Source organism: Protopterus annectens, chromosome 17.part0 (genome assembly GCF_019279795.1).
Source record: "Protopterus annectens isolate FY-2018-M chromosome 17.part0, PAN1.0, whole genome shotgun sequence".
In the NCBI taxonomy this organism is placed as follows: domain Eukaryota; kingdom Metazoa; phylum Chordata; order Ceratodontiformes; family Protopteridae; genus Protopterus; species Protopterus annectens.
The window spans coordinates 741,078,277-741,101,134 of NC_056751.1; the positions used below are offsets into that span (position 1 = coordinate 741,078,277).

The 22,858-nt window shown below is 40.3% G+C and overlaps 1 protein-coding gene across 4 annotated transcripts in view; it reads left to right on the forward strand.

Moving 5' to 3' along the window:
- The window catches only part of LOC122791847 (sodium/potassium-transporting ATPase subunit alpha-2), an 833,979-nt gene that overhangs the window by 363,059 nt on the left and 448,062 nt on the right, over nucleotides 1-22,858 (forward strand). For all 4 annotated transcript variants that reach the window (XM_044059821.1, XM_044059822.1, XM_044059820.1 and 1 more), the window contains exon 4: nucleotides 6,294-6,497. In XM_044059821.1, coding sequence (XP_043915756.1) covers nucleotides 6,294-6,497 — 204 coding nt within the window. The remainder of the gene's footprint in view (nucleotides 1-6,293; nucleotides 6,498-22,858) is intronic.

The following is a 22,858-nucleotide window of genomic DNA, read 5'->3' on the forward strand; positions in this document are numbered from 1 at the left end:
ACCATATTTCCCACAATCAGTATTAACCTCTATGGATTTTCACAAACTAGTTACTCGTTCTACTAATAACTAGTTTGTGAAAATCCATAGAGGTTAATACTGACTGTGGGAAATGTGGTGTTAAATTATCCCAGTTCATACTGACGTCATGTAGTTGCAAACTAGTTACTCATTCTACTAGGTACTGCAGTGGTGGTGCTGCAGTAGCGTTGTCGCCTCACAGTAAGATGTTGTCCTGTTCGATTCTCAGCTAGAGCGTCTTCTGTGTGGAGACATGCATGAATGAGTATACCTTCATTGAAGGTTGTGTGTCAGGGCTGGCAACTCGGCATGTAAAAATCTACTGCCAATCATTAGCGGACCGGAGTTGCGCTGTGGCGACCCCTAATCGGGAAAAGCCGAAAGACAAGAAAGTTACTTGTTCTACTAGATATGACAATAATTCCAACCATGGCTTTATCCTTGACTGAATTCTCATATCAAACCACGGTAAATATATTACCACAGGTACCCTACCTAGCACTCTGAGTGACCATCTACCAGTCTACACTTATAGAGCCGTATCACATATCTCCAAAGAGCATCAATAACCTATAACCTGTAACCTATCCATGTTTAACCCCTGCATATTTGCTAATCTCTTAAAATGTATGAACTGGCCTATATTAAAAATGGTTTACCTTTACAAAGCCGAATCACAGTGGTGCGATTGCTCATATGAGTGAATCATAACCACGAAAATGAAAACGGCGACAGTTTCAAATGTTCGAAAATCAGCAAACTGAAAAGCAGATTCTCTGATTTTCGAACATTAATGTTGAAAAAAAAAACTAATGAAGTGTAAACTTTGCAAATGGCCTTTCAGACAATTGCTGTTCGCCCATGTGCAATACGCACACATGAAGGTAAACCATTAAAAACACTACCTGTAGATGAAGCGGTAAATTAGTTTAACACCATATTTTTGGACACCCTTAACAGCATCACACCCATATGTAAAGAAGTCATATCTAATAATGATCTATGTTGTAAACCAAACAAGTAATGTCTGACTGGAAGTTTGAAAAGAATGCCTAAAGAACAAAACTAATTGTCTAAAGTTTTGAAGTAGACTAAGGTCTAATGAGGCCAAAAAACAAATAACCGAGGACAAAAAACTTTTGTACTGAACTACAAACCAGCCATAAATATAACCCACAAAAATTCTAGTCATCTATTACCTCTCTGTTTAATCCTGGTTCTATAAAAGACCCTACTCCGTGTCCAGACAAATTTCCCCAACAAATTGCCGGCTTATTTTACACTTATTTTATTGACAGCACAGCCACCCTCACAAGCAAATATGCTCCCCGTCCACTCATGCACTTTCTGTCCTCATAGCTCTGTCTCTACTATACCTCCTTCATAAAACAGTACAAGTCCTCTTTCTCAGCTCTTTCCTTTACCATAACCCACCCAAAGAGAAAGCGCTAGCCATCCACATTTTAATCTATAACCTGTAGTGACCAACCTCATTAAAAAGTTCTACTTAAACTTAAACCCAACTACATTAACAACCTTCCAACTGAATATTTAAAATTTGCTGCAGAAGGCATTTGTTACCCAATCAATGCCCTTATAAATATATCCATCTCCGAATTCTGTGTCTCACCTATTTGTAAAATAGCATTCATCGTTCCGCTTTATAAAGGAGGGGCAACTCCACTGAGATATCTAAATACTGTCCGATTGTTATTCTCTCCCCTCTTTAAAAAATACTAGAAACATGTGTACATCAGTAAGTTCTGCAGTGACTACTCCAAAATCAACAATTAATTTCAACATGACATGGATTTTGTCCAGCTGACAGTACAACATCAGCTTTACTATCTTTCTTAAATACTGTTAACATAATAAACTTCTACAGCAACCCACTAACACTGGTCTTTCATCTCCACTATTCATTGGATTACCAGCTGTATTTCTAACAGCTAAGAATCAGTAAAATGGCAAGAAACTCCCCAGACTTATGAAATATTACTGGAGTCCCCCAAGAATCTAGTCACAGTCCTCTTCTTTTTAACATTTTTACCAACAATCTCCATATTTCCTCCTGTCAAAGTACCCTTAACCAGTACACAGACATCTATTATTATATGCTCTTCAGGCAGTCTAGTGCACCTACAGTGGCTAAGCCAAGAAGCTCTCACCTCCATTTAAATTTGGCTCAGTAATTCCCAACTGCTACTTAACCCTAACAAACCCAAACTTCCCTTCTTTACTCCTAAAACAATTACACTAGACAAAACAAAGTTTATGATCCTTTATCAGAATATGACAGAAATAGAACTTGTCCTACATATAAAACTCTTAGCAGTAGTAATAGATGAAAACCTAAGTTTGATCTTCACATCCAGGATTATGGGGGCTCGTGCTATTGGACTGCAGGACTGCAGCCCCTCCCCAGCTGTAAAACAAAAATGAAAAGAAAAACTAATGAAAATCAAACGTGAGTCATGGAACATAGCGCATGTGCACTGGTGGCATTTCAGGACTGCTGGTGAACCAGTCTGGAACATGCGCACAGAATCCAGACTGTCTCACCAACAGTCCAGATTAGGAAGAGAGCATTCAGCAGCACTATCCCAGAAGTCTATGCAGTTACAACTGCATAGACTGGAAGGGGGAATTGGACGTCCGCAGGCTGGGCAGCACCCAGCTTGTTCTGCTCTCACGGGAAGGACTTGCTCTTGGCAAGGGGTTCTGGATGGTACAGACTTTGACTCATTTTATGGGCTGGCTGCTATGGACTTTAAGGTGTGTGTGTGTGTGTGTGTGTGTGTGTGTGTGTGTGTGTGTGTGTGTGTGTGTGTGTGTGTGTGTGTGTGTGTGTGTGTGTGTGTGTGTGTGTGTGTGTGTGTGCGTGTGTGTGTGTGTGTCTGTGTGTAATGCCCCAGTTGCTATATGGTGGTGGATAGAGAATACCACAGGCTTGAACCCTGAGCCTGAATTCCCTACCCACCACCATTTGTAAAAAAATTGCAGATTTTTGCCTCATATTTGTTCTGTTCTGTTCCTCATAAAATCTGTGGTTTCTATATTTTTGTGTTTTTACACAGTCAGTAGTGCAGTGGTAGCCTTGTTGCCTCACAGCTACAGATTCTCTTGTTTGATTCTTGACTGGGGTGCCTTCTGTGTGGAGTCTGCATGTTCTCCCTGTGTTTGTGTGGGTTTCCTCTGGGTGCTCTAGTGTCCTCCCATCTTACAAAGATATGTGTCTGGAGTGTTTCTTCCTGGACCTCTGCTGAAAATTGGCTTTTGTTCCAAGTCAGACTTTCCTGGTTAACAAATGTTAAATAAATAAAAATGACAAGCATTTGAATTTCAGACTTCATATTCTTCAGAAAGTACACGGTAGCACAAAACCTTTTGTTCTAGCAATTTTCTAAGTTTATAAGATGGATATTTGAAATTTATCCCTCTTTTTGGGACTGTATTCCCCCATTATCCCCCAGGTTTTTTGTGCTAAGGTTGAGAGCTATGGTAAGAACTGAATTCATTGAATCTGTTTGGGGGCTGTATTCCCCATTACTGGCTTTGCCCAGGTGTTTTTTGCTAACAGGTTGAGAGGTATGTGCAAATAAATTGCTTTATAGAATTAGGCATATCTAAACCTCTCAACTGTCCCCAATTTTGGCTCAAAATGTTGCTCTTCCCCTAATAATCCCTCCGCAAAAATGGCAATTCTGGAAGATAATGTGGAGGGTTTACAATTAATAAATAACCACAATAATAAAAGTTATAGATTACTTTTATTTCAGAAATGCATGTAGATTCTTTTATTTTGTCAGCTGCTCAAGTTAGCAGTACTAATATTAAAAAACATGTCCCTTCTTTGACAGGTTCCCAGCTGTATTGTGTGGCTATTTTATATTTTTGCATCACATTTTTGGTCGGTTTTTCATAAAATTGTGTTTTCTTTTTCAAATTAGTGGCAAATCATTAAAGACTGAAGTTAGAAAATAATGACAGACATTTGAGTTTCAGATTTCATACCCTTCAGAAAATTCATACTAATGCAATACCTACTATTCTATTATATTTCTAAGTTTATAAGAGCAATATTTAAAAACTGTCCTTATTTTTGGGCCTTTGTCCCACTTCAGTTTATAGCTTTGTCCAGATTTCTTGCTCTGATGTTGAGAGGTATGACAAATGTGTCTGGGCCATCACAGTCAGCCAGATACATTTCAAATTGTGACATACTTGTTGCACCCCCTCCCCCGTGTAGTGACTCTGGATGTGTCCAAGCAAGGCAAGGAGCAGTTATGCGGTGTAAATGTGCAGAGTATCCCCCCATCCAAGGTAGACACAAGTACTACAGTGGCGTTTCATCTGTCCTTGATTTTGCAGAATGTTCTGGTTTCTGTCATATTTTTATACTGTTGATTTATGCTTATCATTATTATACAGAAAGTGCCTGTTGCTCTGTGTTTAAGTAGCAATGCTTTAATGACCATCAGGTAAGCTTTTCAGAGATTGTAAGAATGAAGTAAGCTTTAATCATACTGTTGAAGAATTGCCAGCATTGAAAGCCTTTGTGTTGTTGCCATACAGAGAATACTTACATAACCAGATAACATATAAGCCTTGGGTATTGAAATGTATATGACAATATGTGTAATAAAGGACAGGATTACATTATTTTAAGAAGCTCATTACATTTGTTGGAGACTTGCAGTCATCTTTGCAGGCTTTTCCTGCAAACCAAACAGAATGCCAATCTATCATGTGTGGTCCATATCCGGTGCACTAATCCTTTAAACAATGTATCTTGAGCTCGTTTCTTGTTTGCTTTTCATTTGTTACTTTGATCATGTTTTCCCCATGAAACACTAGATAGTTGTTGTCAGGCAGCAGGTCTTTTTTGGATAAACATTTTACAAGTGGGAGTTTCACAGACTGCTACTTTCAGCATGTTACTTGGTACTTTTATAAAGCTGAATATAAATTATAATTAGAACTGCAGTGCAAGGAGAAGTGGTTTGAGTTGAGTGCTACTTGTTTCTCTTATACTTGATTTTGACTGGCATTCCAGTAATGTATTTAAAAAGTAATTTATTTTTTCATGCCTCGCAACCTTTTTGTTTCCATCTAGATATTAAGTAAGCTGTCATGCAGCCAATGCACTGAAATATTTTTTTTCTTCTACACTTCATTTAGTCTTGATTGGACTCTCATAATGACGGTTTGGCACACAGGGCAGTGTATTTAATTAAAGCTACAGTTTTTGTGGTTTTGAGCACAGCTCGTCCCCTTTCTAGTTTGCCACTCCCCTTCCCATTGACCCCACCCATTCAGTTGTTTCCTGCAGCTCCTCTTTGATTTGAAGTTACCAGCCGCCAAAAAAAAACTCATCAGAAACTAGTGATGCTTTACAGGCATGAGTATGTTCTGACTACATCTACCAAGACTGGCCTTGTCATCACCTATCTCTTACCTTCACTCCTTTACAGAGCACCTATTCTCATAAACCTCCTTATTTCAACAAACTCGAATCACGTTATAATTGTTTGTTTGTTTGTGTCTTTCGGCTTTTCCCGGTTAGGGGTCGCCACAGTGGAACTCCGGTCCGCTAATGATTGCCAAATTTGCAACCAGTTCATCTTATTACACCCCTTATTGTGCTGCCCTCCGTTGTCTTACATGGCTTGAATGTCCGCATCATCTTCTTGTCTTACAACTTAACAACTGCCCATAGAATCATACAAAAACCTACTCCCCTGCCCTGCACTTAGTAATCACTTCACAAGAACCTTCCTAAAAGATCCCTTAGATAGGAGATAACTTCTCTCTGCTTACAATCATAATAAATCAGACAGACAAAGCCTTTACTGCTATAGTGTGGCCAAAGCCTGGAGTAACCTACAAAACAGATATTAGAGCCAATTCCACTTTGCGAGCATTTAAACACGTGCTAAAATAATTTTTACAAAAATCATGGATTTTACCCTTTTCTAAAACTGACTGATCTTCTCTCTTCTTAGGAATCCACCATGTCCCCACAGTGTTTTTCTCATTTAATCACCTATGCTCCATAGTCCTTCTTTTTGGACAGTTACTCTGACTTAATACAACCCTTTACCTAATTAACCCCTGTTAATCCTTCTTCACATCTATATTTAGCCCCTCACTCACTCACGTTTTTCTTCTTATTGCAACTTCAACATTAATACCGACCTCTTTCTGAACCTAGGACCAATACATGCATAGCTTGGCTATTATATCATAATATATTTTTTCATTCTTTTTAGGGTCTGACAAATGCTAGAGCAGCTGACCTACTAGCTCGAATTGGCCCTAACACGCTGACACCACCACCTACGACTCCTGAGTGGGTAAAGTTCTGTCGTCAACTGTTTGGTGGATTTGCAGTCTTACTGTGGATTGGCGCTGTCCTTTGCTTTCTGGCATATGGCATACAGGTGGCTACTGGAGATGAGCCGGTCAATGACAATGTGAGTATTGTCCTTTTAAATTAACCATTTATGTTCTGTACTCCTTTTAAATTTACCATTTACCTTTCCTGAGCCCTGGGAAAGCATTTCTAAGTATGGTAACAAGGCTTTTGGAAATTTTTTTACATATTTGATTATACAGTACTCTCAAGGAAAAAAAAAAAAAAAAATATATATATATATATATATATATATATATATATATATATATATAAAACCAGGAGATACACACACACACACACACCCATATATATGTGTGTGTGTGTGTGTGTGTGTGTGTATGTGATATGTTTGTACACACACACACACACACACACACACACACACACACACACACACACACACACACACACACACACACACACACCTATATAGTAGTACATACATATGCATGCCATAAGCTGCTCAGGGTCATGATAACTATCTTTCTTGAATGAGCTATAATATTTTTTTTTGCAAAAAATATGATTGCTGGTCCTGTTCATTTTAATTTCAAATCAAAATAGTGAAATAGACTGTTATTTTTCAGACTTAATGCTTACTATTTTGTTGCATGCCTACTAAATGAACCCTAAGTATAAGTTCTTTCCATCAGCAGTATCTGTACACATCTGCCGCATCCCCAGACTCCTTACGTAAACCATAACTCAGCTTTATTTTATAAGCAGTTGTTTTTATTTTTCTTTTTTTTTTAGTATGGTTACTCTGTGGCCAAGTCAAACAGCAAAGGTGCTTTACATGATATAGGCTATGGAGACCAATTTATTTCTAGTAAGGCTGCATGTATACTAATAGTATGATTTAAACATGTCAGCACGTACACACATGCTCAACTGTTGTAATGAACAAGGTCTGTGTCTGTCCGTCTCCTACCTGCTAATCACCAGATGAAAGAGCAGTTAGTCACATGTAGTCCTTACCATATGCACTTGTTTGAAATAAGCCAAAACATGTCAAATCATTTCCATGAATGTTCCAGTGTGAACTTATATATACTCAGAGAAGATTTATAGCAAAAGGATATTTCTTCTGAGTACCAGACATATGCAGTTATTGAGTAATAAGTTTTAAGTGATAGTGTTACATTTCAAGCATCAGGTCACTGGGGTTTGACGACAGCTTTCAAGTATTGTAGCTTTTAAATGTATACAGTAGACAGAGTAAAAGGACTTCAGCAAGAATCTTACCATTTAATTTCAAACTAACTTCTGATGTTTAAAAAGAAGGACTTCAGCAAGAATCTTACCATTTAATTTCAAACTAACTTCTGATGTTTAAAAAGAAGGACTTCAGCAAGAATCTTACCATTTAATTTCAAACTAACTTCTGAGGTTTAAAAAGGAACCACAACAGAACCATTTCTGAGGAAAACAGATAAGTGATATAGTTTAGCCAGCTTTGTCACAGCATCCCTTCCAGAAGAATCTATGCAGTAGGCATGCTTGAATCCAGTAACAATCTGATACTGTTAGCTGCTGATGTTAGTGATTCATTTACACTTCTCTCATATGATTTGGGACTTAAATGGTTTAGGGAAACCCTTTTGTTCTCCTAGTGATTCACAGTAATGAAATCTGATCTTTTACATACTTTCATGGAAATGGTTTAAATACAACTTTTTTCTTCATTGAAAATGAAAATTTCTACCATACTAGGGTTATTGCAATGAGGGCAGTTAAAACCCTGCTGTAGGTTAGCCTGGAACTTTGTTGGTGGGAGCAGCTTTATGTTAGGAAGTCCCAGTGTAAGATAACAAGCTATTATAGCAATAACCCACGCCTGGGTGTGGGTAATGCTGGATTTACCCATGGTTGGTGTGGTTTAGTCACGAGGGTGAAGCCCGAGTGGCCAAACAAAGACAACCGTGGGTAAATCCAGAATTACCCACACCCAGAAGTGGGTTATTGCTATTATGCAATGACATTATTTAAGAAAAAAAAGAATGACTTTTCTTAAATAATGGCATTGTATAATGCCTCCTTGCTGCCCTTCCGTAGCTGTCTAGTATTCTGTGGCAGTTCTGATGTACTGCGTATGCTTATGCAGTACATCAGAGCTGTGGGTGGAAGCAACGGATAAAGCGAGATCTCCGTTGCTTTTTACAAACTGTCATGCTATGTTAAAGGAGTTTAACATAGCGAGACAGCTTTAAAAAAAAGCAACAGAGAATGTCTATTGCTTTTTTAAAGCTGTCTCGCTATGTTAAACCCATTTAACATAGCGAGACAGCTTTAAAAAAAAACAACGGAGAAAGCAAGATCTCCATTGCTTTTCACAAAGTGTCTTGCTATGTTAAACCCATTTTACTTAGCGAGATACCTTTAAAAAAAGCAACGGAGATAGGAAGATCTCCGTTACTTTTTTTAAAGCTGTCTCGCTATGTAGGGGGATTGTGGCTGACAAAATTTGCAGATGACTGCAAACTGCGCACCATAATTGACACCCCATCAGACACAGACATCCTCCAGAGAGGTCTCATAGAAATGGATAACTGGTGCCAGAGCCATGGCCTTAAGCTAAATGCCAAAAAATGTATAGTCATACCCTTTGGGAAAAACAAGGTAACCCCTAATTACCACATAGGTGGTAATCCATTAAACATGGAAGAAGTTATCAGGGACCTGGGGACCCAAGTTGACAGTAACCTCTCTTTTGACACTCACATTGCCAAAGTGGTTAGGAAGACCTTCTACATTGCCCACCTGATCATGAAGGGATTCACATCCAGAGCAGGAGAGGTCATTGTACCCCTGTACTCTTCACTTATCAGACCAATGATTGAGTACAACGCCGCATTGAATGTACCTTACCTGACACCTGCAGCAGTTGGAAAGACCCCAAAAGTTCCTCACCAAAAGGATAAAGGCTCAAACATATGTCATACGATGCCCGACTGAAGAAACTCCAGCTCTATTCAGTCGCAAACCACCTGCTCAGGGGGGATCTGTGCCTGACATACAAGGCCATGTCCAACCCGAATTAATGGACATGCTCCACCTCAAAAATCCAAATCCACCAGAGCCACGAGAGCAAGAGACTTAAACCTCAACATGGATATAAATAGGATGTGCTGGAGGGACAGATTCATCACCCAGAGACTCCCTACACTATGGAACAGAATCCCAGTCCATGTGAGGCAGAGCCCCTCACTGACTCTGTTCAAGAGAAATCTTGACGAGTGGATGGGAGATCGTAGGTTTACCCCGGGAATCATCTCTGTATCACTGCTGGACAGAGGCACAGCAAACTAATGGGTATAGTATTCTCATCCTAAGGGGTGGTGAAAGCCACACACACTCTGGCTAGGCTTATAAATGCCCTAGGGCAGATAGCCTAGTATGAACCTATGAACCTATGAACATAGCGAGACAGTGTGTAAAAAGCAACAGAGATCTTGCGTTCTCCGTTAATGTGAAAAAAGAGTTATACTAATGGAAAAAGTCCGGGTGACCGGACATTTTTCCATTAGTATAATTCTGATTTATAACGTACATGCTGACCAATCAGTGTGCATGTTTTGGAATATTAATGGGGGTCGTTGTATAATTATAATTTTTGAATGAAATGTTTATGTTATGAAATGGTTCCATGGATGAACTGACAAGTTTTCTATCCTTTATAAATGATACTACTGATTTTTTTAATTTTACAGTAAATGCTCTCACATAGCAATTGACTTTTTATGTCAGCATTTCCAAGGACAGTAGTAAATGATGTTTTCCTCCAATGTTTTCAGGAAATGAATGTGCTCCAATTTTTTTTTTTTATGTTTTCATCTCAATCAGCCCATTTGATTGAAATGCAACATGAACAGATGGCTCATTTCTCAAGACTGGTTTGTTGCAAAGAGCAGTTTAAAACTGAGATGGTATTTTGCAAAGTATGTTTTTGGCTGGAAATTATCTGACAGAGCTAATTGAAAAGGTCTCCAATGACATCTTCAGTAGGAGAAGGGAGGATTCACCCCATTATAATTAAACTACTGGTTAAAGGACCACTGGAAGTCAAAACCAGAGTGGATTTTTCCCAAAGCAATGGTGTTCAAGTTCTGCAAAGATAGTGCAGTAATTAAGAGAACCACCAGGAAGAATTGGATATGTTTCTCCTTAAACCCTGATGTGGCCAACGAAGGTGGGTGTGGGACCCTCAATTTGTTATTAAAAAGGATAATAATATTAAACATGCCCTTCAGAAGGATACCAGACCAAATGTATATAAGGGTAACAGTCATTGGATAATGTCAAAACATGGCAGATGTAAACAGCTTAAGGATATATTTACACACACACACACACACACACACACACACACACACACACACACACACACACACACACACACACACACACACACACACACACACATATATTTATTTATTTCCAGTTTGATGAGCGGGGAGGTCCACTGGGCTCAAAGAGCCCGTTTTCAGTGGAGGCCCGGGGAGAAAAGCTCCAATAATACATAGTACAAGCTCCATAATATGAAGTACAATACATAGTGGAAACAGAAACAAACTAAGCAAATTTTACATACAAAATAGCAAAAGCTAAACAAAAGTTAAACAGCAGTTTGGAAAAGGATGTAAAGCATATTTACATGTTTAGTGGTTGAGAACAGTAGTACAAGGTTAAATTAATACAGAGGTTTAAATCATCTCAGAATGATATAGAAGTAACATTAGCATGGATGAGTTCTTTATGCATGAATATTAACATGAGTTAAATTAATACAGAGGTTTAAATCCTCTGAGAGTGGTATAGAGATAACATTAGCATGAAGGCAGTACATAGGGTTAATCAATAGTGTGTAAGGAAGAACAAACTTTGTGTGTTATAAAGTATTTATGTATTAAGCAGGTTAGGTAGGTGGAGTGCAATTGCATTTCCATTTTTGGGAGAGGGAAGAATGCAGCTGGGTTTTGAAGTGTTCAGAGTTCTCAGAAAGTCTTAGAGATGGAGGGAGAGAATTCCATTTTTTGGTGACGGAAAAGGATAGGAGAAGCTGACCAGCCAGATGGTTTGGTTTAAAAACAGAGATTCGATTTCGGTGGGTAGATCTTAGAGTTCTGTTTGGGGTGTATAATGTTAAGATGTTTGTGAGTGCTGGCCATATAGTTGGTCTGAAAATAAGCTTGTGAGTGGTGATGAGTTGGAGGTAGTCAAGGTACTTTGGGAGTTCTAGCCATTGCAGGTGGTGGAGAGGTTTACAGTGATGAGTAGAGTATTTGGAAGTGGTGGCGAACTTTGAGATTTTATTGTAACAGGATTCTAGTTTAGAAGAGATGGAGGAAGATAGGTTGGTTAGTAGGGGAGCACCATACATTAGTGAACGTAGTAAGAAGGTAGTGGCGAGGGTCTGTCTTGTGGAGGGGGAGAGGAAGTGGGAGTTTCTGTACAGCATGCCAAGTTTCTGATGGGTTTTCTTTATATTTAGCTGAATATGGGTATCGAATTTTAGGTGTTCGTCAATAGTAACTCCAAGAATCTGGAGCATTTCTCCCCAGGCCTCTGCTGAAAACAGTCTCTGTGGAACCTAGTCAGACTTTCCCGGTCAACAAATGTTAAATAAATAAATAAATACATAAAAGAAGTTTAGCAAAAGGAACAACTTCTATAGTGGAGTTGGCAAGGCTTGTAATCTTGAAAGAGGTTTTGTCTAGGCGGATAGATTTTGAGGGAGAGAACAGAAGGATCTTTGATTTGTTGGTATTCAAAGAGAGGTGAATTTGGAGCATCCAGGTCTCAGTAGTTGAGAAGGTAGTTTGAGTTTTTGTTTGGAGCTCAGGGAGGTTTGATGCAGAGCAAACTAAAGTTTAGTCATCTGCATATTATACTATCTTAGTGTTAGGAATGGCTGCATGGAAATCATTAATGAAGATATTGAAGAGCATAGGGCCAAGAATGGATCCCTGGGGTACCCCGGTTGGGGTGGGAAGGAAGGCTGAGGTGCCAGTCTTCCATTTTACTGCCTGAGATCTGTCAGAGATTTAGCTGCTGAACCAGGTAATGGTGTTTTGTGAGAGGTTAAGATTGGAAAAGTGGTGAAGAAGGTGGGTATGCGAGACTGTGTCGAAAGCCTTGGAGAGGTCAAGGAGGACTGTGGATACAAGTTCTCCAGAGTCACAGGCATGGTTTACGATGTCTAGAAAAGAGAGAAGAGCTGTTATTGAGCTATGGCCAGGATGGAATCCATGTTGTGTTGGGGTGAGGAGTTGGTTATGTGTAATGAATGACATGAGCTGGAGGTGGATGCATTTCTCAAGAATTTTTTAAATAGGGGAGAGAATTGCTATGGGTAGGAAGTTGGAGATGTTATTATTTTTGCCTCCTTTATGAAGGGGTAGGATAAAGGCTGCACACCACAGTTACTGGTGACAGTGTAGGAGGGAGGAGTATGGAAGTGTATCTAGAGCTTTAAGGATTAGGGATGGGGGAGGGGTGAGACAATATTGGAGGAAGGGAGGGGAGGGGATAGTGAGGAGATGAGAGTGGATTGGGTAAGACAGGAGGAGGGGACTTATGGCTAGAATAAGTGTAGGAGCACTGGGGGTGGGTGGGAATTGGGGGTAGGATAGGGGAGCATAGTGAGCCCACAGGGCAAATGGAGTGGGTAGAGCCAAGGAGAAGGAAGAAGGCAAGCCTGTGAAGAACAATCAGTGGTGAGGTAGGTAAGCTCAGAGGTAAGGAAAGTATGGAGAATGTAGCACTTGTTTACTGTAGTTGTTGTATGCATCACATAACACAAGTCTCCAGCCAAATTCCTTGCAAGCATAATAGCATATTTAACAGCAAACAGTTTATGTAGTAAAATCAGTCACAGCTTCAGTTAGTCCCTTAGACTATTGTGAGCATAACAGCATATGTAACAGTAAACAGTTTCTGTAGCAAAAGCAATCACTACGTCAGATCCCTAGACTACATAAAGTTAGCTAAGTACTTCAGCTGGAAAACATAAACATGCCTGTTAAACCAGGTGCACCACAAACATTTGAGAAGAGCTTAAACACTAGCAGGCACTTGCTTGCAGGTGTGAACACTGAAAAAGGTCTGGGGAAGCTTCTTCACCACAAGCAGACCAAAAGATAACTTTCAAAATGGCGCCGCTCAAGGAGACCCACTAATATAGACTGGTTAATGTGCATGGGGGAGGAGGGAGATACAAAATAGGGGAAGGTATAACCAGAAAAAGCAGGTAGAGATCTGGCCCACCCCCTCACAGAAGACTGCAAAGAAAAGCAATTTGCATAAGAAGTGGAAGCCTTGGAGCTTTAATGTAAGTGTAAGCAAGGAAGAGGTAGAAGCAGGACATTAGGAGTGTAACAAGGAAGAGGTAGAAGCAGGACATTAGGAGTGTAACAAGGAAGAGGTAGAAGCAGGACATTAAGAGTGTAACAAGGAAGAGGTAGAAGCAGGACATTAGGAGTGTAACAAGGAAGAGGTAGAAGCAGGACATTAGGAGTGCAACAAGGACAAGGTAGAAGCAGGACATTAGGAGTGTAACAAGGGAGAGGTAGAAACAGGACATTAGGAGTGTAACAAGGAAGAGGTAGAAGCAGGACATTAGGAGTGTAACAAGGAAGAGGTAGAAGCAGGACATTAGGAGTGTAACAAGGAAGAGGTAGAAGCAGGACATTAGGAGTGTAACAAGGAAGAGGTAGAAGCAGGACATTAGGAGTGTAACAAGGAAGAGGTAGAAGCAGGACATTAGGAGTGTAACAAGGAAGAGGTAGAAGCAGGACATTAGGAGTGTAACAAGGACAAGGTAGAAGCAGGACATTAGGAGTGTAACAAGGAAGAGGTAGAAGCAGGACATTAGGAGTGTAACAAGGAAGAGGTAGAAGCAGGACATTAGGAGTGTAACAAGGAAGAGGTAGAAGCAGGACATTAGGAGTGTAACAAGGACAAGGTAGAAGCAGGACATTAGGAGTGTAACAAGGAAGAGGTAGAAGCAGGACATTAGGAGTGTAACAAGGAAGAGGTAGAAGCAGGGCATTAGGAGTGTAACAAGGAAGAGGTAGAAGCAGGACATTAGGAGTGTAACAAGGACAAGGTAGAAGCAGGACATTAGGAGTGTAACAAGGAAGAGGTAGAAGCAGGACATTAGGAGTGTAACAAGGAAGAGGTAGAAGCAGGACATTAGGAGTGTAACAAGGACAAGGTAGAAGCAGGACATTAGGAGTGTAACAAGGAAGAGGTAGAAGCAGGGCATTAGGAGTGTAACTAAGAAGAGGTAGAAGCAGGACATTAGGAGTGTAACAAGGACAAGGTAGAAGCAGGACATTAGGAGTGTAACAAGGAAGAGGTAGAAGCAGGACATTAGGGGTGTAACAAGGACAAGATAGAAGCAGGACATTAGGAGTGTAACAAGGAAGAGGTAGAAGCAGGACATTAAGAGTGTAACAAGGAAGAGGAAGAAGCAGAACATTAGGAGTGTAACAAGGACAAGGTAGAAGCAGGACATTAGGAGTGTAACAAGGAAGAATTAGAAGCAGGGCATTAGGAGTGTAACAAGGATGAGGTAGAAGCAGGACATTAGGAGTGTAACAAGGAACAGGTAGAAGCAGGACATTAGGAGTGTAACAAGGAAGAGGTAGAAGCAGGGCATTAGGAGTGTAACAAGGAAGAGGTAGAAGCAGGACATTAGGAGTGTAACAAGGACAAGGTAGAAGCAGGACATTAGGAGTGTAACAAGGAAGAGGTAGAAGCAGGACATTAGGAGTGTAACAAGGAAGAGGTAGAAGCAGGACATTAAGAGTGTAACAAGGAAGAGGTAGAAGCAGAACATTAGGAGTGTAACAAGGATGAGGTAGAAGCAGGACATTAGGAGTGTAACAAGGAAGAGGTAGAAGCAGGGCATTAGGAGTGTAACAAGGAAGAGGTAGAGGAAGGACATTAGGAGTGTAACAAGGACAAGGTAGAAGCAGAACATTAGGAGTGTAACAAGGAAGAGGTAGAAGCAGGACATTAGGAGTGTAACAAGGAAGAGGTAGAAGCAGGGCATTAGGAGTGTAACAAGGAAGAGGTAGAGGAAGGACATTAGGAGTGTAACAAGGACAAGGTAGAAGCAGAACATTAGGAGTGTAACAAGGAAGAGGTAGAAGCAGGACATTAGGAGTGTAACAAGGACAAGGTAGAAGCAGAACATTAGGAGTGTAATAAGGATGAGGTAGAAGCAGGACATTAGGAGTGTAACAAGGAAGCGGTAGATGCAGGAAATTAGGAGTGTAAGCAGTTAGTTGCAGAAATACTACTTTATGGCCTTGGTGTGCAAGTAATACAAAGGAAGGTAAATCTATCTGGGGACAAAATACACCAAGTAAATGGTACTTACCTTACTATACAAGTATTCAGTGTGGAGGCAGATCTATTTGGGACAAGATACAGCAAGTATATTGTTAAGTTATACCACCTAGTGGCAATAGACAAAGTTATAGTTGCCTGGGGGGGGGGCTTGCAGGTGTGCACGCCGGCCAAAACAATGTTAAAAAAATAACTAGTAAAAGTAACAAATATGCTATCAAAGGAAATGTAAATAACCAGTCACAATGTTTAAAACATAACTGTTAAGGACCACATCTGCTAATAACAAGAACTGTAAATATCCAGCCACCTATGCAGACTTGTCTGGTAGGTATCCTTATTAAAAAGTGTTATTCTTGGCTTGCAATAACTGTAGGGAGAAACGGGACCATAGCAGTGGTTTTATCTGGCAATGTTGCCGTTGATATATATATATATATATATATATATATATATATATATATATATGGATCCCCTTTAGATGCCCGAAATCTCACTTCACCGACAAGGAATCCGTCGGACCGAAATCACCGACAACACAGATGACCGACAAGGTGAGAACCCGACGGACTCGGTAAGTGTGCGATAGAGTGAGGGATTTAGTGTTAGGGAGCAGACAGGTAAGTGTGCGATAGTGAGGGACTGCAGTTTTAGGGGCGGGTTAAGTGAGTTAGGGTTAGGGTGCGGGTAGGGTAAGTGTGCGATAGTGACGGAATATATGTTTAAGGGTGGGTTAAGTGAGTTAGGGTTAGGGTGCAGGTAGGGTGTGTGTGCGATAGTGACGGACTGTGGGTATATGGGTGGGTTAAGTGAGTTAGGGTTAGGGTGCGGGTAGGGTAAGTGTGCGGTTGTGTCGGACCTTAGGGTTAGGGTTTAGTTCTGTTAGTGCATGTATGGTTGTGTGTATTGTCGGTATTTTGTGTTGTCGGTCTTTTGGTGTTGGTGATTTGTGTTTCGGCGTTGTGGCGTTTCGGTAAACTGAAGGGATCCATATATATATATATATATATATATATATATATATATAGATATATGGATTTACCTGAAAATATTGAGGTATGACATCATTGAAGATGAACTCATTGAAACATCTTCAAAACTTCAAAACATCGAACACCCAGTCATCAAAAGCAAACCCCGGGAAAAGAGCCACTTGGCCACCATGTTGAACATTGCCCTTTCCCCACTGTAGTGCGATCTCAGAGTTGGTATATTTAATGGGGGGGGGTGTGTGTGGGGTTGAAGCCCTCCTACTTTGGAGGGTTTTCTTGCTTCATTGCTTGTTTTTTTGTACTGGTGGCCAAGTGGTTCTTTTCCCGGGGATAGGTTTCTGAGTTGCTGGTATTCAATGTTTTAAAGTTTTGAAAATGATGTCATCTCGATGATGTGGTACTTTGATTTTCTGAAGTAATCCCATAGATATATATATTTATATATATATATATATATATATATATATATATATATATATATATATATAATTTTGAGAGGGTTGGGAATCAGCAAGTGATGGCGGCATCATCTGCAGAATGTATTATGGTTGCTTGCTTGGTGGCTGTATGAAGTTTATTTATAAAGATACTGAATAAGTGAGGATCAAATATTAAAACCGATGGGACTCCAGTGGTAACAGAGAATTTGCATTCAAAAAATGGAATATTCAAATGATTCTGTAAGGAAACATAGGAAACCTAGAAATATTTAAAAGGGAAGTATTAGCATCTTATTAAAGATAACAGCTACTAATGAGAAATTTGAAACAAACCTAAAAAGACAGCAGTAAGGAGCCAGAGCCACTGGCAGACCAAATATGAAAACTACAAAGTCCATTTTTATATATCACATAACAGTACAGAAAATACTGAATAACACATTAACATTCTGTATGTATAGACATTTCTGAAAGTTTTCTACAAATAATGTAGGTATCAGTACCAAAATAGAGACATATTTTAGCTTATGCTAGAAAAACAAAATGTATTTTTTTCAGAGTAAAAAAATAACGAATATTGCACATTAATAAAATACAAGGAGAGACTGCTACTCAACAACACTTTATATCATATTAAACAAACTGTTTTATTAATTTGAGAGTTTATGCAAAAGTACATCTGATAGGACAATATTTCAATTAATCTGTCATGGAGTGCTGTGCTGTTACTTTGACCAGTTAAAGACAACCTGTGATTAATGATTATATGCACATTTCACTAAGTAAAGCAGAAATAACATGCTTTAGAGATTTTCCCTTATATCAGTATCTGCTTTAGAAAGACATCAGCAGCTAAAAGATATACATGATAGCTGGCTCATACTTGGTATGTCAGCAGTAAAACTGTCAATAAACTACTATTAATACTAACAATATATATATATATATATATATATATATATATATATATATATATATATATATATATATATATATCATCTCACATTAGCATCAGGAAATGCACAGTAGACTAGCAAAACTGTGATCCTACAATATATACAGGGACTGCATCCCCACACCCTGTGGTGTAGGGTTAACCTAAGCAACTAGCGGGCCTAATTTAGACATGTTTGGTGGGGCTCCACACCTACCATCCCAACTCTCCCTTCATGCAGACTTAAATACCATTTCAAATTAGGTATCAGGAATATATGCTATTACTACATATTAAAAATAAATCAATATGCCTTTTTATTAGCTTATGTTTTGTCATGAGACATGTTTAAACAGAAGTAAACTACTGGACTCCTGGATTACCTCTGAAAAAAAAACATTTCCTGTAGCCCATGTCTGTCACTGTACACTTAAGTCACTCAGTAGCACTGTAAGAGGTCCAGTTCAAATGAGGGTCTTTGTCTACATGCTGCCTGATTAGGTGGATACTCCCCATTTACCAGTCATATTCCCTAACACTTATAGTGCTATCCAGATCTGCACAACCTGCTAGGAGATAGCTGCACACTTCCCTTCCTGTAGGAGATAGCTGCACACTTCCCTCCCTGTAGGAGATAGCTGCACACTTCCCTACCTGTAGGAGATAGCTGCACACTTCCCTCTCTGTAGGAGATAGCTGCACACTGCCCTCCCTGTAGGAGATATCTGCACACTTCCTTCCCTGTAGGAGATAGCTGCACACTTCCCTCCCTGTAGGAGATAGCTGCACACTGCCCTCCCTGTAGGAGATAGCTGCACACTTCCCTCACTGTAGGAGATAGCTGCGCACTTCTCTCCCTGTAGGAGATAGGTGGCACTTCCCTCCCTGTAGGAGATAGGTGCGCACTTCCCTCCCTGAGGGAGATAGCTGTGCACTTCCCTCCCTGAAGATAGCTGCACACTGCCCTCCCTTTAGGAGATAGCTGCACACTTCCCCCCCTGTAGCAGATAGCTGCACACTTCCCTCTTTGTAGGAGATAGCTGCTCACTGCCTTCCTTGTAGGAGATAGCTACACACTTCGCTCCCTGTAGGAGATAGCTGCACACTTCCCTCCCTGTAGGAGATAGCTGCACACTGCCCTCCCTGTAGGAGATAGCTGCACACTGCCCTCCCTGTAGGAGATAGCTGCTCACTGCCTTCCCTGTAGGAGATAGCTACACACTTCGCTCCCTGTAGGAGATAGCTGCGCACTTTCCTCCCTGTAGGAGATAGCTGCGCACTTTCCTCCCTGTAGGAGATAGCTGCGCACTTCCCTCCCTGTAGGAGATAGCTGTGCACCTCCCTCCCTGTAGGAGATAGCTGCACACTTCCCTACCTGTAGGAGATAGCTGCGCACTTCCCTCCCTGTAGGAGATAGCTGTGCACTTCCCTCCCTGTAGGAGATAGGTGTGCACTTCCCTCCCTGTAGGAGATAGGTGTGCACTTCCCTCCCTGTAGGAGATAGCTGCAAACTGCTCTCCCTGTAGGAGATAGCTGCACACTGCGTACGTCCCTCCCTGTAGGAGATAGGTGCGCACTTCACTCCCTGTAGGAGATAGCTGCACACTTCCTTCCCTGTAGGAGATAGCTGCACACTGCCCTCCCTGAAGGAGATAGCTGCACATTTCCCTCTCTGTAGGAGATAGCTGCGCACTTCCCTCCCTGTAGGAGATAGGTACACACTTCCCTCCCTGTAGGAGATAGCTGCACACTTTCCTCCATGTAGGAGATAGCTGCACACTGCCCTCCCTGTAGGAGATAGGTGCACACTTCCCTCCCTGTAGGAGATAGCTGCACACTTCCCTCCCTGTAGGAGATAGCTGGACATTTTCCTCCCTGTAGGAGATAGCTGCACACTTCCCTCCCTGTAGGAGATAGCTGCACACTTCCCTCCCTGTAGGAGATAGCTGCACACTTCCCTCCCTGTAGGAGATAGCTGCACACTTCCCTCCCTGTAGGAGATAGCTGCACACTTCCCTCCCTGTAGGAGATAGCTGGACATTTCCCTCCCTGTAGGAGATAGCTGCACACTTCGCCCCCTGTGGGAGATAGCTGCACACTTCCCTCCCTGTAGGAGATAGCTGCACATGTCCCTCCCTGTAGGAGATAGGTGCGCACTTCCCTCCCTGTAGGAGATAGCTGGACATTTCCCTCCCTGTAGGAGATAGCTGCACACGTCCCTCCCTGTAGGAGATAGGTGCGCACTTCCCTCCCTGTAGGAGATAGCTGGACATTTCCCTCCCTTTAGGAGATAGCTGCATACTTCCCTCCCTGTAGGAGATAGCTGCACACTTCCCTCCCTGTAGGAGATAGCTGCACACTTCCCTCCCTGTAGGAGATAGCTGCACACTTCCCTCCCTGTAGGAGATAGCTGCACACTCCCCCCCTATAGGAGATAGGTGCGCACGTCCCTCCCTGTAGGAGATAGGTGCGCACTTTCCTCCCTGTAGGAGATAGGTGCGCACTTCCCTCCCTGTAGGAGATAGCTACACACTTCCCTCCCTGTAGGAGATAGCTGCACACTGCCCTCCCTGTAGGTAATAGCTGCACACTGCCCTCCCTGTAGGTGATAGCTGCACACGTCCCTCCCTGCACACACCTCTTTTTTATTTTTTCTGTGTCTTCCTCCTTCCTTTTCTTGCGCTTATTTGACTCGTACTTTACTCTTCTTCAGTCGCCGTACCTAACAATAGTACGTATTGCATATACTTTGTTCTTTGTATATTATTTTCTATATTGAAACATAATGCTATGTAATGTTATGAGAGTGTACAAGTGCTTTCCTTACTAATTTTCCCGACTGAATTCTTGTATTACACCTACTTATGATTCTGTTCAGTAATGCTACATATTACCCTGACTTATACCTCTCTCTGGGTGCATTACATCACCACTGTTGCTGACCCTGAGAATGGTCTAGATGAGGACTCCTCAAACTATCCATGGTGATGGACCACTTATTTTATTTCCAGTCCATCACAAACCAGTGCTAATGTAAAACAACTGCACTAAACAGACTGTGGCATTCAAACATATACAATGTGTAACCCACACCACCTGGATGAGTTTTCTTATGTTTCCACACCTTGTCTTAAGCTGAACTGTAAGACTGGGCAAGGCTGACTGAAATAACTGAATTAGTGGCCCCTAGGTGCCATGGGGTTCTAGATGTTCTGAGGTACATTTTAGAACATGTTTTACAACTTCTTGATATAATGATGGCCTTGACACAAATGTTAACTAAGGAAAGACATTTGTTCTTATTTTTTAAAGGAAGAAATATGTTATCTCCAAACATGAATGTTCAAAGTTAGCAAAAATAGTATTTCCCACTAAAAATCAAACTTCACCCTTCAGATGAGATGTTAAACAAAGGCCCTATCTGCCTGAGTTGGAGGTAGCTCAGGTGGATGTAAAAGATCCCACAACATCTATCATATTTACAAAATGTACTTATTTACAGGTGCCTATCTACACATTCATATATCTCATCATCACTGTTATTATTATTCCTTACCTGACCCCCACTCCTTCTTCTACAACTATAATTTAATTTTAATAAGCCATATTACACAAACTAAATTCTTATCTACCCTTCTCACATAGTCTTTCTTCTTGTTTTTATAATATCCATATTCCTATTTGTATTATCTTCACACACCTTTTTTCAGAGTTTCACCCCTCTTTTACATTTCCAAAACATGCTCTGTTGTCTCTTCCTCCACACAAAATTAACACACCCTTTCAACTTTATTTTTAAATGGCATATTTCCCTTTACTGGTAACTTATTTATTACCAGTCTCTGTAGGAAATCCTGACACTCTGTAATCTTAGTATACCACTTTTCCCTTACTTTAATGGCTTTTATTACTTCTTATACTAAATTTTTCCACACACTTACATAATAATATAGTTTTAGCACATTATTATACCACATTCTTCTATCTTTTTCTATATTATCAATTTTTTATTTTCCATGTTAGTATTTTTTCTTGAAAAATTTTAATTTCATTGTTTATATAGTCACTTCCTGTTTTTCTTATTCTTATCATCTCCCAGAATACTTTATACTGATATTTAAATATTCTCACTATTAAATCCTCGTTGTCTTCCTTTACCCACTTTGATACTCTAAACATGTTTAAAGAAGAAAAAGAATGCACTAGATTTAATAAGCCCACCTCCTTAGTTTTTCACACATATACAACCCACCTCGTTTCACTGGGTTTAATTATAAGAACCCCGTATGAAAGAAAATACCAATTGCATTTCATATTTTTTCTGTGATTATATAACCATTTGACATATATACTATTTTCACATTAAAATAGACTTCACCAGATAAACCTTTTTCTTGAACGCTAATCTATAAGTCCTCCACATTAAAGATCTTTCTTTCATTTCTTTTATCAACCCCTTATAACTATCAAAAACTCATTACTACATAATTTTTCCAACTTTTATCCATACCAAAGCTACTTCATTCATTGAAATATAAACGCCTCCACTTTTCACAACGTCACCCAAACCCTTACCTTAATCTTACTTCATGGCCACTCCCACTTCTTTTAAACATCCATTTAGACATAGAAATACTTCCATCATCTATATTTTACTCATAGGAGCCACAACTATATTGTCTGCATGTGTCCAAAC